The 14,818-nt window shown below is 30.3% G+C and overlaps 2 protein-coding genes across 5 annotated transcripts in view; one reads left to right on the top strand and one right to left on the bottom strand.

The window, feature by feature from the left end:
- Positions 1-5,782, top strand: part of LOC143231067 (uncharacterized) — a 180,775-nt gene extending 174,993 nt beyond the window's left edge. For all 3 annotated transcript variants that reach the window (XM_076465593.1, XM_076465594.1, XM_076465595.1), the window contains 4 exons: positions 542-619; positions 1,716-1,809; positions 2,521-2,953; positions 3,184-5,782. In XM_076465593.1, the coding sequence (XP_076321708.1) occupies positions 542-619; positions 1,716-1,809; positions 2,521-2,953; positions 3,184-3,296 (718 nt within the window). In that variant the 3' untranslated portion in view covers positions 3,297-5,782. The remainder of the gene's footprint in view (positions 1-541; positions 620-1,715; positions 1,810-2,520; positions 2,954-3,183) is intronic.
- A 3,256-nt stretch (positions 5,783-9,038) lies between these two features.
- Positions 9,039-14,818, bottom strand: part of LOC143231068 (ran GTPase-activating protein 1-like) — a 60,789-nt gene continuing 55,009 nt past the window's right edge. Inside the window, exons 13-16 of one of the 2 annotated variants that reach the window (XM_076465596.1) lie at positions 14,001-14,064; positions 11,105-11,199; positions 9,911-10,035; positions 9,039-9,442 (exon numbers count right to left, since the gene is read on the bottom strand). In XM_076465596.1, the coding sequence (XP_076321711.1) occupies positions 9,364-9,442; positions 9,911-10,035; positions 11,105-11,199; positions 14,001-14,064 (363 nt within the window). In that variant the 3' untranslated portion in view covers positions 9,039-9,363. The remainder of the gene's footprint in view (positions 9,443-9,910; positions 10,036-11,104; positions 11,200-14,000; positions 14,065-14,818) is intronic. The other variant, XM_076465597.1, reaches the window with a different exon arrangement.

The following is a 14,818-nucleotide window of genomic DNA, read 5'->3' as shown; positions in this document are numbered from 1 at the left end:
ATGAACCACATGAGAAAAAGAAAGATAAAAGAAACCTTCTACATCCACTGAACTGCTGACACACAACATAAAAGTTAGGAAGACTGGATCCTGCTCTTGAAGTAATTCACTTAAGTTAGTTGGTTCAATTATTAATGAGGTGGGGAGACACCAGACACATGTGGAAGTACAAAGTCACCCTATCAAGAAGACCCAAGTTGAAATATTGGCCACTTTCACTACAGGCTTCAATTAAAATAGTAAATAAAAATGTTAGATTTAGGTGATCACATAGGCTACTAACCATGACAATGATTGAGATCTGATTACCATACTGTTACTAGGTAGCAGTACTATGTAATTGTGAGTTGAAATCATGTAGTAATATTGCATTTATTTTGTTAATAATTGACGTTTATAGCCAGAAGTTTGTTTTTCTCAGTAGACGTGTATTATTTTAACATGAAATTAGAACCTTTGTGTTAATTTTAAGTAAAATTGCAATTCGTGTTTGATATATTATGAGTTTGTAATATTTTGTTTTCTTTTTGGGTTTTTTTAGGCACATTTCTTCAAACTTTCAAAAGTGTCAGCATAGTTCAAATTACGGAAACATTGACAGACGATTAGCTGTGCTAAGGTAATATTTTGTAAAACAGTTATCCTGTTTTCTTATAATAATGTAACAAAGTCTGTGACTGTGTCAAAGCAAATAAATGTAAAAGAACACACCCATCCACAAACTACATTACTAGTTTAAAACTTGATTTTGAGAAGAATTGCATCTCATCAAGTGAAGAGCATGAGATGTTTCTCACTTGATCTAAATAAACTTTTAGGATGGAGAAAAGGCCTGGTGGTTAGGGCAGTTGATCATAATCTGTAGGTCATGAGTTTGAATAATCGTTATGGAAATGTTCTCCCTTTCAGCCATGTTGACATTATAACTTGGCAGTTAATCCCACAATTTGTTGGTAAAAGAGTAGTTAAAGAGTTGATGGTTTTGATTAGTTGCTTTCCCTCTTGTCTATTATTACTAAATTAGGAATGATTAGTACAGATGCTTCTGGAGTATTTTTGAATGAAATTCAGACCAAAACAAGAATGGAGACAGTGAACTTGTGTATCATTTATTCATCCACCTTGTTTTAATCTAATATATTAATAGAAATTCAGTACTTTAGTCAGTAGTAACACTGGATAACCTATTGACAGTGATTAAAGGTAAATGGATGAATATCAACAACATTATTAAAATTAAACCTTGGTGTGGTTTATAAATATGAGAACAAAGTTAGTTTCAAAAGAACCTTGCTATTGTTTGATACCATACGTGTGAATGTATATATACCATGACCATGTTTGTTTTTGCATAAGACACCACTAGACATTAAATTGATGACTACCTGTTAATTTGTTTTGAAGAAGATTATTAACATGGTACTATCCTGCAAACTGTATTTACTTCATAGTGCTACTTTTAATCAAATTAGGCCTCTTTGCTACTTGGTTCTTAAAATGTTATATTATTCTTTAGCCTTATTATTTTTTGTTTTTTAAAATAGAATTATCTGTTAAGATAAACATGTTAAAGAAAGAAGAAGCACTATCACGTGTGATAATGAATTCTACCAGAAGAATTTAATATACCTCGTTTGTAACTTTGAGCATGTATATGTTAAAAGTAAATGGATTTGTAGTTTCAGTGTTGTTGGAACTAATTCTTTTTCTCTTAGCCTTAGATGCCAGTCTCTGCTTTACCTTAAGTTGTATCGTTTAAAGAGGGTTGAAGTCAGAGAACTACACAAGTCTTTAAATGACTTTCAAAAGGTGAGATTTGAAAATAACTCGAGCACTGTCATGAAACTGCAATTAGGTACTTCACAGCTATGACTTAAGATGTTATTAAAATGGATCACACTGTTTAATACAAAGTACTTTTAACTTCAAGGTTAATTTTGAATGAGCATGAATTATTTAAAGATAGTTTATTAAATTTATTTTAATCTAGCAGCATATAATGCAAAGCATTAATTGTTAAAACATGTTTAACTAGAATGAATGGCCTGTCATACATCATTTTAAAAAAATACATGCTTTTTGTTTGAAGTTTACTCAGTTTTATATGCAAAAGCAAATGTTAATTTTTTTATATATATATTGATTACATGAAAGTGTAATAAATTAAATTGGAAGTTTCTTAAGAATATCTTGAAGACACCATTGAAAATCATCTTTGAATGAATAAATATAAATGGTTTATTTATTGTTATTTAAATTCCCTTTTGTTTTGACAATTTTTACTTATTTCATTGTTCAGAATTAACTGGTTGACTGCTGTAAATGCATGTGAAATTTTTGCAAGCCATACATTGTATGAGGAGTTCTGGCATCCAACTCTGAATGATGAATCAGCAGTCAGTGGGTTAATACACAAGCATATAAAATCTTTTAAGCTTTTGTTGTTTTCATTCTGCTGTTACTAGTCATTATATGCAAGTATTTATTTCAAACTTCTGTCTTTGTTAATGTTTTTAACAGTCTCCAGCCAATCAAATGGTTTCCCATCCATCACCACTCCCACCCAGCAACTATACTCCAACTCCTTCATCACGGTTTTCATATCCTTCTCCATGTCATTCAAGAAGTTATGGGGCATCAGGAGCTAATGGTGTTCCTTCCCCACATTCTCCCACACCTTCACCAGCAGGAAGTGTGGGGTCTCAGAGTAGTGGGTACAGCAGTAGTGAGTTGAATGGCCGCTGCAGTACAGTGCAGTCCGGGAATTGTCACAACAATCATTCCATATCAGGCCCAAGCCATTTATCCAGCACTCACTACCACTCAACTGTTGGAGTTCCTCAGAACATGTATAGTATGATGCAGAAGCAAAACGTGCACTTGACCAATCTGCACATGTGTTTGGATCTGTGGGAACAAGCTGACTTCCTGATAGAACACAGTGGCTCACGAGGTACGTTACGATATGACTCTTTCTTTAACCAATATTTGCTGCAAGATTTTTCAATTTCTGGTTAGTCGTTGTTAGGTGTATGTTTTATTTTTATGAGTGAGACAATTTCTTATTATTTTTACCAGTCAGTGGGTTAATAGACAAGGATTTGTTAGTTAGTGGATAAAAGTGCTGGACAAGTGATTACATGTACTTATGCTTTAATCTGTATTTTATACTTTCTGTTTCAGAATTTTTCTCTGCACTGGACAAAAGTTGTGGTCACCTAACGCTCCACAGCTCTTTTTCCGACCTTGTCCGTTATGTTCGTGCTGGACTCTATAGGCTTAAGGAAGGAACATGAAGTTTAGTGAATCCCCATTTTTTAACGAAAAGAACTGATCTGGTTCCTGCAAGTCAGGGATCATTTATCGTAGCAAAGTGTACATTTTCATCACGTTTTGAACACAATGTATAGGAGTAAAAGTTAATCAGTGGAAGTTGATACTCCTGGATCCTACACACAACTGATTATTAGGCTGAAGGCTCCTGTAATTGAGGGGTAATTCTGTTTTCTCATCCAAGGGTTATTATTAAATATGTATGTATATTTTTGTACATAGTGTAACTGTAAACCAATTTGTGTTGTTTGTTGCAGACATTTGGGATAGATATTGCTGATACACGTAGTACATTCATCATGGGAAGAGAGATAACTGTTAATTTTACTTTTTCTCAAGAATAAAATACAAGCTATCTGGATATTAAGATTAACAAGTAATAAATAGTTAGCAATCAGTCCTTTTTTATTATATTGGATAAATTTAAATACAGTAGAATTACATTTTTTATCATACACCTTAATTGAGTGTAATGGAATTAGATTTTTATCCCATATTTTGTGTGTGTTTTTTTTTGTACATGGAGTTTTCTCTTAAGTGTAAACATGTTCCTTTTTTTCTATTATATTGAAAGTTTTACGTGTGTGTGTATATATATATATATGTGTGTGTGTGGATAAGAATGCCACAGGAAATATGAACATTTAAATGGCTTGAAGATCATTGTATGTATAGTAAAGTATGTGGTTTGTATACTGCAAAGTCAAGTGTTGACCATAGCTTCAAAATCTAATATATACACATACAGCAAGAAATGTAGCATACTTTCATTTTTTTTACAGGAGATAAACACAAACTATTAAGGACATTCATATAAAAACAGAAAACATTTTTACAGGTTTTGTATTTAAAAAAATTCTCCCCAAGGACTTATTTTACACATGAAAACAATTATTCCAGTTGATTAATCATGCAGGGCATTCTTAAGAATCAGTTGGTTTTGGTGGATAAAATATCTGGTTTTAATTATGACTATTTATAAATTATTAATTCGTGATATGTTTGACTGTAGAGAAAGTCTGTAAAACAAAATAATTAAAGCCTTGACATTTTTGAGACCACAGATATTTTTACATTTACCTAATGAAATGTGCTCATCTATATAGATTTATTCATTATTGTATACAGCAACTGACTTGGTAGTTATTATCAGCTTGAAAAAAGTTGCATCTTTTTGTAGTTAATTTATTTCATTTAACTTAAAAAAACAAAAGGTTGTGGATATTTGATATAGAATGGTGTTCAGTTTGATATAAGATTGTTATTGAAAAGTATGGGTTTGTGAACTTGCTGAAATATTTACTATTATTGACAATTTGTGATGTGTCCACTTTTTACAGTTTTTGTGATCTGTGAATATTTGTGCTGTATGGACAATAGTGCCTAGAATTGTTAAGGATTTATTGTTCAGAGTGCTGTTTCCCCTTGACCCAGTACACAGATCATGTAAAGACCACATATTTGAAAATGTTTTTGTGAAATAGACTGAAAATTGCATTCAACAGATATTACGTGGTTGTTGACACGATGTGCCAGTTTCTACTCTTGTGTGTTTTGAGCTAAAAATATTTGGATCCACTAGTTATGATGATTTTGTTTGTGACAAATATATAGCTATATATTTTGCAATGAGTTTTGTTTTTCTTTTAAGAAGACAAGTGTCTTCTTTATAAAACTAAGTGAAATGAGGTTTAAAATGCATAATGGAAAAAGATTTTTCTCAAGTAATTTTGTTTGGCAGAAATATGGTTTTCTGTAATGTCAAGACAACAGAGGAATTTATAATGTTCTTAAGAATTTGAATTTATTTATATAGCTTATAAAATTGTTAAAATAATGTAAAATAACTTCATATCACAACAAAATTGATTCTTTTATATGTATACATATATATATATATATATTTCTAAAAGTGAAATAAATACTTTATATAATGGGTTTCTAACATAATAGATCGAGAGAAGTTTTTTAAATCGGCTATCTAACAATGACAGGTTATGGAGTGATAGTTTCTTTTTCATATGACTTCCCAATGGTATGGAGTGATAATTCTTTTTGTGTGTGAACTTTCAAGGGGACCATGTGCTAAGGTATCAGTTCAGATTTCTGACTGAAATGTTTCAAAGTTAAGCTGTATTTATGTTTTTAAAAGTTAACGTGCTTTACAGACAAACTCGTTACATATTGCAAAGTTTGATACGAAATTTGATGATCATTTCTGTATTTAAAATATGTGAGCTTGTAATTTTCATGGCTCTATATTAAAAGTTAAATCTTATAACCTCTTTAGTTTTAGTCCAACAAACATAATTTCTGTATGTTAAATATTAATTTTATTATAATTGTTTTATAGCAGTTTATAATGCTTATTGCTATCTTTTTCACAGAAAGCAATTGAAATATAGAGAAAATATTTCATAAAGGATTTTCATTCCTTAAAAAAAAAAAATTTTGACTTTTTTTCATAACAATATTGTTGAAGCCCCTGTAATTTTTGTTCCGTTTAGTACTACTTTAACAGCAGAAAAAAGAAATTGAATTATCTACATTAATCAGGGGAAACTTTTTGCATTTGAAAAATTTTATCGCTTGTTGCTTAACTGTTTTGTTTGTGATAAAAGATCGGTGATCTAACTCTCTTTAGTAATACTTTTATCCAGTATAAATTTGATGCAGTCATAGTTCTTACTAGGACAAGAAAAATATATTTTTCTGTTTCTTGCTTCAGGAAACTGGTACTTCAGTTTCTCTTTGTATTGTGGTTGAAGTGTTTCATGATAACTATGTTACACTTCTAATAATAATTATCATTTTTCCATGTCTGTCATATATGAAATTAATATTAAAGCTGTGAAAATCTGTATTGCACATGCTTAAAGACTTTTCAGAGTTTTATCCAGGGTCCTTGAGGACTAAACTTCAACTTCTCTTGTAATACCATAAGTAGAAGCCAATTGTTCACACCCAATATATCTTTATATAAAAACAAAATCTTGTTAAAAGAGGTACTTATTGTAATATAAATGCATGAACTTTCCATGTATTTTACACATTACCAGATATTGTAGATTTAATCTCATATTAGCAGAATTCAAGTTGTCTACATCTGTTGTTTGAAATGACAAAAACTGAGTTTATTCTGAGATTCATGTCGGTCTCATTATCTGTTATTTTGCTTTTAAACTGAAAGAATTTTAGTTGAGTGTTTGAAGATTTTCATATTAGCCAGCATTTTTAAACAAAGATATTAATGCTTCTGGTTTCAATAGTTGTACTTATGTTTTTTGTTTTTGTTTTACATAAACTCAAATTTGATGGTGAAATTCTCAAAGATTCATACAAATAACTAACATAACAAAAACACCATTAAAAATACTTTGCAGTTTTCCATTCAGAGGGATTAAGAAATGGCTTGATAACCAGCTGTCAAATTAAACATTTTATAACTGAAGAAAACTAGATTGCTAGGAAATTAATTCTAGGTGTCTTAAATGTAATATTTTCTCCCTTAATGAAACTAGATTAAACTCTGGAAAGTCAAAAACAACATTCCTCCAGATATGTTTTACCTTTTAATGTTAAGTTCTGTTGATAAACTCAAAATGTGGTTTATCTCAGCTCTCTGGTGTACTCTGTACTAGTTTGTCTTTTTTTCTGCAGTTTATTTATATGTCAAAATGACTAGTTAGAAATAAAACATTTACTTTTAGGATGTTCACTCAGACTTATTCTGAAGAGGGGGGAGATACTGGAAATCTTGAGCAGAAAACCTTTCTGTGAAATTATGTATTTGAAAGTCTTTAATATTACAGCTTAACAACTGCATAAATCTTATGTGTAATGCTGCATAACAGAGAAAGTAATAGTGGCTGTTAATTAGCAGTGTATAAACTACTTAAGTCTCTACAAACTGTAACAACTATGCTTGAAATGTTACCAACACTTCATTCATTTTATTACATTTGAACATAGAGGGATCCTGTGGGCCAAAATTCATTTTGAAGTTACTAATCTGTGCAATATAGTTTTTATGGAAAGTGAAATGTACTCATAATTTTGTCAATTGTTTTAATTTTGACTGTTACAATGTGTAAAGTTCTAATGAAAGCTGAGAAGTTACCACAGAGCTTTAAACTGTATAAGTAGCTATACTGGATATATTTTAAGTTTCAAAAGTGTTATTGTGTAAAACTTTACTATGAGGGCATGTGTAAACAAACCACTTTACAATGGTGGCTGTAATTTCTGAAAGGAAGTTTAGGATATGATCCAGGGTAGCATTGAAGTCAGTGAATCTAGTAAATTCAGGGTTATACAACTTATGCAGGACAAAGAAAACGAAGTTGTCTTCCTAAAAATGCATCACGAAAGTAAGATTTGTAAAAAAAATAAGTTATCTTTGTGTAAGAAAACAATTCCAAAGTGAAATATATTTTATATAAAATATATTTATTAACTGTACTACAACCCAAGCTGATAATGTATTAAAACCTTTCATAACATATGAATATACAGTTTTCCAAAAAAAAATGTAACCAATTATAAATGGTTATTCCACAAATGTTGTACAAAGTCTGAAAAGATAACATTACTGAATTATAACTACAAGGGTAAGGAACATTATGTGTGTATTCAAGATGATTTGCTGTGGAATTTATATTTTAATTATGTATTAATGTAGATTAGGACTTGTGTGTACTGCTCTTTGAAGTTAGAAATGAAACTGCATTTCCTTCTAAACATCAGTTTTTGGTTCCCACAACCTGAAATCACAACAGTTTTACAGTCTTGATTTAAGTGGAACTAGGCAGAGGAAGCTGTGGTTCAGTTAGTAAAAAACTGAGTCATGTGAAATGAAACATCTGTATCCTTGTTTTATATTGTTTCATTTTTATTTATCAGTAATAAAACCTGAAGAAAGCATGAAAGGATTATTTTATTGACACATGAAAAGTATTATTGAATACATGACAAAGGAGACCATTCCTAACAGTTGTTACATTAAAAAAGGTGGAAGGAGGAAAGATATTGTTTTGGGAAAATGGGGTCTACAATATCACTACATACACCCTGAACAGTTTAGTTCCATTTCCTTGATGACAAGAAACACTCTTGAAAAAAAAAAAATCTCAGAATGGCTGGTATGGGTATTAACACTTTTAATGATAAACAGAGAACAATGTGTTGACCTTACTTAGGTCATCTTGTTAACCTGAATATGACCTAGGAAGGTTAAAACATTGTGCTCTACTTATCAATAAAAGTGTTAATATCCATACCAGCCATTCTGAGTTATGCTTTGCACATGTTACCAATTGTTGTACATGCAAAACGTAAACTTAAGAAGGTTTACTCTTAAATAAATCAAAAAATACACTATTCAATTGTTTAAGATAGCAAAATTTTATGAGACAGATAAAGCTGTATATTAAATTGTAATGTGATGCAAAAAAAATGTCAAATGCATGATTATAAATTTAATTATTAGAAAAAACTTAAATCTTGTTACACTGCATTTGTAAAAGAAACTAAACCACTTCACGATTAGAAGGTAATCATATTTAGTTCTTTGCACATAAAATGTAGTTTCTGTGAAGCTCTGTTTTTGTATAAAACTACAAAATCTTACATTATTATTAGTTTCCATGCGAGTTTTTGAGAATTATGACTAGGTGCTACATTTCCTAACAAAACAGAACTACATATACACACAAAAAGGATTTATTTGTTTGTTTTAAAGCAAAGTTTTGTACAGAATTTGTCAATTTGTACTTGTTTTCAAAGCAAACAAATGCTGTGTAAAACCTTTTTATAATCACAAAATTAAGGCTTGAATAGAGAAACAACTTACAAGAGCACTGACATGATACTGTTAAATCTCTAACATTTACAAACAGAATTACGTGAGTCATTTCTGAGTCTATTACATATTTTAATAACAATGGCATTCAGTTATAGTACAGATAAATTATGATCACAATTTCTTCTTCTTCAGAGTAACTTAGTGACAGATAGACAGGAAATAAAAAATTATGTTTTCTGGAACTGATAAAGAGCTTGTAGAAGGGAATGTTTAACCTTTCCACAAGCATTCAAGGCTTTGTTGGGCCTGAAATAAACACCACACAAAAAAGATAATTAGGCAAGTGCAAAATATATATAGGAATACTGTGTATGTATACAAGAAATGTTTAAAACAGATACAAGTAACTTATTAGAAAAGTGTATTTTCAGTCTGAATGCAAGTCCAATAATTTTGCAGCTTTAATAAACCATAACAAAGTCATATATCTAAAACAAAAACACACATGGTATGTACAAGTATTAGTTATAACTATAGCTACAATATTTTCCTCTAACCAAATAATAAACCACAATATAAAGTTATATATCTTAATATTTCAAAATTAATTTATACAGTAATGGTATATGCGACAATATATATCCACATTATTCTACTCAAAGTAAATGAAGCAAGAAAACTATAAAAGGTTTTATACAAACAGTTTATAGTCGGTAATTCAGCAGTAATCAGTGGTGTAGAAAAAAAAACCTAAATATATATATATATAGCTACCTTGAAAAGAAAAGGTGAAGTACATCTTTACTTGAGTTCTTGAAGTATCTTTGCTTGACAATATGTTCGAGCAAGACAATGGGGCCATAGAGATCTGATATAGGTTTAAATTTTTTATCTTCACTCTGAAAAAATAACATTTCTTCCAACTATCACATTTATATTTACTATTGGTCTCAAAAATAGTTTTAAATGCATTTAATTATGGGCTTTATTTGATTGTTAGTGCTGTGCTTTGACACATTCACATATAAAAAAGGAACACCAATTTATATCTTGAAGAAGCATATCCTGTTTTGTTGTTGTTTTTTTATCAGTCTACAAAATAGTTCTACCTCAATACAAAGATTTTAGGTATCCTAGCAAACAGAAGGGATTATTTTTTCCATCACCATGTTTAAAAATGTCCAGCATGATTGCAGAAACTTTGCTCCTTTTTAAAGCCTCCATTACTCAATAGCTAATAAATACTTCATTCAGTTATGGATTGTTACCAATTATGTAATAGCATTAATGGGAATATGCTGTCTAGTTGTATATTTCTTATTGGGGTTTTTTCATCATATTACTAGGCCTTTTGTAGGTTTCTTGTTTATGGCTCAGAAACAAATGAAAGCAAAACAACCATGTGTTACACACACAAAAATTTTAAATGGTTATTAGACACAGAAGTTACTGAAGGCCATGAATAGAAGAGGTCACTGAAAAATGCATATTATAGGTGAATCATAAAATCAAAAATTAGATCTCTTAATACAATTTAATATTCAAAATAATAATAATAAAAAGAACCATAAACATTATGAATGCCTCTCTTTTCCCAATGTGATACATCTAATTTCTGATATTCTAGTAACCCAGCTAAATTCTGTGTATCGCTGCTCTCAAGAGTAACATATGGGGATACTTAAAATAATGACACAAGTGGTGATTTGATACTTATTTTCAGCAAGTCTCTACTTCAGTCACTGATAGGAAAATAAACATAAACTGGACATTCTAACTCTAGCTACCTATATTACATTCAAGGTAGTTTCAAACCAAGTCATTTACACATGAAATATTTAGGTTTTTCTTTCCAGTATATTAAATTCACAGGTCTTTATGCCATTTTAAAATTATATTAATCTTCTGTGTATCTGTATAAAAAGTGAAAAATTCCACCAAATGAGAAATTTTAAAAATCAATCTTACCTTGATAAGACCTAAGTATACTAAAAGGGTGTTAGTTAGTACAGATTCTGCACTAGAGCTACCTGCTTCTTGATATGCTGCCATGAACACTGCATCTAAAGATGTCAGAGAAAGAGTGGTAATATTTAATACTTTTACACTTAAAGAAATAGCTTAACTCCACATGAGAGTGTTTTTCACAGTAAGGAGGAAATCAATTAATAATAATTAATAATTAATTATATGATTAATAATAATGTGCTTTCAAAAGTACATTTGTCAGAAAAACATTAACAAATTATTGTTCTATAGAAACATTTCTTTAGCACTATTGCCAAAACAATTTACTTTTAGTACTTTGAGGAAATAAAATAATTGAAAAGTGTTAGCATTTTGAAGATTCTCATCTTCAGGACGATTAGGCTGGGCATACTTTTTTTTTTTTTTCCTTTCTGCAAGAAAAAACCCAACTGTTTCTGAGTACAATAGAACCTTGTTTAACATGCACCTAGAAACAACAAAAACTATGGCATTAAAGGCAGATCTTTTCTGTCTATTTCTTTTTCTACGATTTGTAACTAAATTGAAGCTTGCAATAACAAGTACTCAACAAAGTGGGCAAGTTATCTTTACCTGACTATAAGGTATAGTGCTAAATTCCAAACATCCCACCAGAAGAATGACCAATATTCAAACACTTGTGATATTCATTGGATTGGCCTCAAACCATATACTGTAGTAAACATTATCACAGACTCATAATGCAATCTAATTACTTTGAGGACTTCTTACTGTAAATACTGAAGGATACATAAGCTGATAAATTCCACATCGTGTTCTGGAACAGAGGTGAAGTGAGGTTATTTCTGTGCATGTGCTTGTTGCTCTCGAGAGTAACGTGACATTTAAACTAATGACACAAGTGGTGATTTGATGCTCTATTTTCTGCAAGTTTCTACTCCAGTCACTGACAATAAAATAAACACAGACAATAAATGTAAAATATTTAGCAGTTCAAAGTTTGAAGATAAATATTTTGAAGCCTTGTGTCCAACAATAAAGAAAAATGGGCAAAGCTAGTCCATACCCTTGAAACCTGTTGACAATGTGCAACTCCTGTCCTGCAGACACCAAACAAAATGGAGGAAGAGCCTAAAAATTCAGAAATTTAGTGTGGTCAATATGGAATCTAGCCTTGTGTACCTCATATTTTATGCTATGGGCAACTTGCAGAAGGAAAGATGCCTTTAATGTGAAAGTGGAACTGTAATTTGGAGATGCTGATTCCAAAAACCATGTTGAAAGTTACTGATCACCACTAGTTTATTTTGAAACATTTATTCAATATATATAATGAAAATAATTGTTTCTTTAATAGCTTTATTTATTCATTCAATGAAAAACTGCATTTAAGAACATATAATCTATATGCTTTGATAAGTTCATGTTCATGGTATGAACAACAGGAATTGGTAACTTAGTGTTGTCGTTCTTCGAGTTCAGCTTTGTGAGGAATCAGTGAAAAGTCTCCATTCTTGAAGACGATGTATCTAATTCTTCCATTTGTGTATCAACATTTATACCGAAACACAAAGTATCTTTTAGGCTGTAGTGAAATGCAAGACTTTGATTACGACTTCGGTAAAATGAAATTCTTGTTACTGGAACTAATAAATTCCACTGCTGTAAACGTAAGCCAAGAAGTTTCACTTGCCTAACTATCCAGAAGTATAACAGTCAGACGAAAACAATCCGAAAACCACCAGGTCAGAATTAAAAACAAAAAAATAATAAATTTAAAAACAGAACTTCTTTTAGTTGATGTTTAATGTTTATTATCTATTACTCTAATATTTTGACTTTTACTACCAATAAACTTGAATACAGCCATGACACACTGTTTCTTTTAATATCTAGTAGCTGGCATGTGAAACTGCACTCCAAATACTTGCACAAAGTTGGACAATTTTGTTCTAAATCAAATCTTTCAACTTATCATTTTTGTTCTGGCATTTTACATAACACATTAAGTGCTTCATTACTAATGAAATGTATAATGTAATGCAGTTCACATATTGATATAAAAGTTTTTTTGTCACTTGATTGTTTAGATTAATTTCAAGCACTCTCAGTGTTTCTCAAACACTTCTTAGAATTTAAAATCTACATTAAAATCATTTGGATTCCACTAACATTTTATAAAATCCCTATTTATTTGTTGAACATATGAATATAGACTAAAAAAGAAAAGAAAGACACGCATTAAAGTTAAGATATGTTGATATATTCTGCTATTAAAATATTTTCATTTTGGGAAAAAAGGCCCTTTCTTAAGCCCTTGAAATTCCATTCTCAAAGATCTCCATGGATGCTTAGGAATCCTGTTTACACAAGGTACAAAAATTGTAACCAGGTAAGCAGTTCACTCTCATAACATTTTTACATGAAAACACTTTCAGTCAACTCATAACTACAAATGTTTTAACTGGTTATGTATCAACTAATTGATATGAAACTTGTAAATGGTGCAAGACTTAGAAACAAAGAAGCACCGACTGTAGAAAATTGTATTTAAAACAGAGTTAATCTGTTACTTAACAAGCCATCATAGATTGTATTTAAAACAGAGTTAATCTGTTACTTAACAAGCCATCATAGATTGTATTTAAAACAGAGTTAATCTGTTACTTAACAAGCCATCATAGAAATCAAACAGCCATAAAATAAAATATTGAGTTAGAAAATTTCTTCAGGGGTCAAGGGTCATATATAACTGTGTTGAAATATCAACTATATTTTGGATCCTACTGTGAAACTTTGCAGGCTTTTTATTTGATTTAGAACATTATAGCTGTTACAAGAAGTGATGGGAATAGTGAATTTCAATCTGCTTATGACTACAGTTATTGAACTGTACCTGCACAATTCTGTGCTGCTGTTTTCACGTCAAGATCAGAATCAGGCCTAATGACTGATGAAATCTGTAAACACACACACATAAAAAAATCGATAAATTATATCATAATCATCTGAAAGAATTTTTCATGTGGAATAAAATCTTTAGACCACAAACATTACTTTTCAAATGCATACTTATTCTATGGTACAAACCTTCTTAGCTTTACTAATACAGACTTTCTGCAAGTAAGTTTATTCCTTAAACAACCATTAGTTTTATGAACTACTGTTAAATTTCATATTTGAAATTATACCTACAAATAAAAGTAGCCAGGACTTAGCATTATTTTCACTAAAAAATCGAAAAATGCATACACCCAATGACAGAAAAACACTAACAGGTTATTAAGGTAGATTTTCTACCGTTAGTGTATGTGTAACATGAAATGCATCTAGATTACTATACTATTATCGTTACCCAATTATTGCACTGATAAATAACTGAACTAATCATTTTAGTACTACTTTATACAGCTAACACTAATCATACAACATTGCTAAAGTAACAGTGATGCTGCAGTTCCATAAATGTGCATTACAAAACATCTGCACACTTTTTCAAACCAGTGAGAAAAATTATTATTGTGAACTTAGTAAATATGAGGAATGTATTAAGAAAAAATTCAATTCAAATTCTAGGAATAAAATGGATAATTTGAAACCTAAATTAATAAAGTGAATATAACATATATATCACACATTTTTTGTTGCCATTTACAGCAAATTATTATTGAGTATATGTTTACTGAATAGAACAAAAACAAATAACACAATAAA

This window comes from Tachypleus tridentatus, chromosome 10, assembly GCF_004210375.1.
Source record: "Tachypleus tridentatus isolate NWPU-2018 chromosome 10, ASM421037v1, whole genome shotgun sequence".
Lineage (NCBI taxonomy): Eukaryota > Metazoa > Arthropoda > Merostomata > Xiphosura > Limulidae > Tachypleus > Tachypleus tridentatus.
The sequence above is the reverse complement of the archived record's forward strand: the minus strand, read 5'-3'. Positions and strand labels throughout refer to the sequence as shown.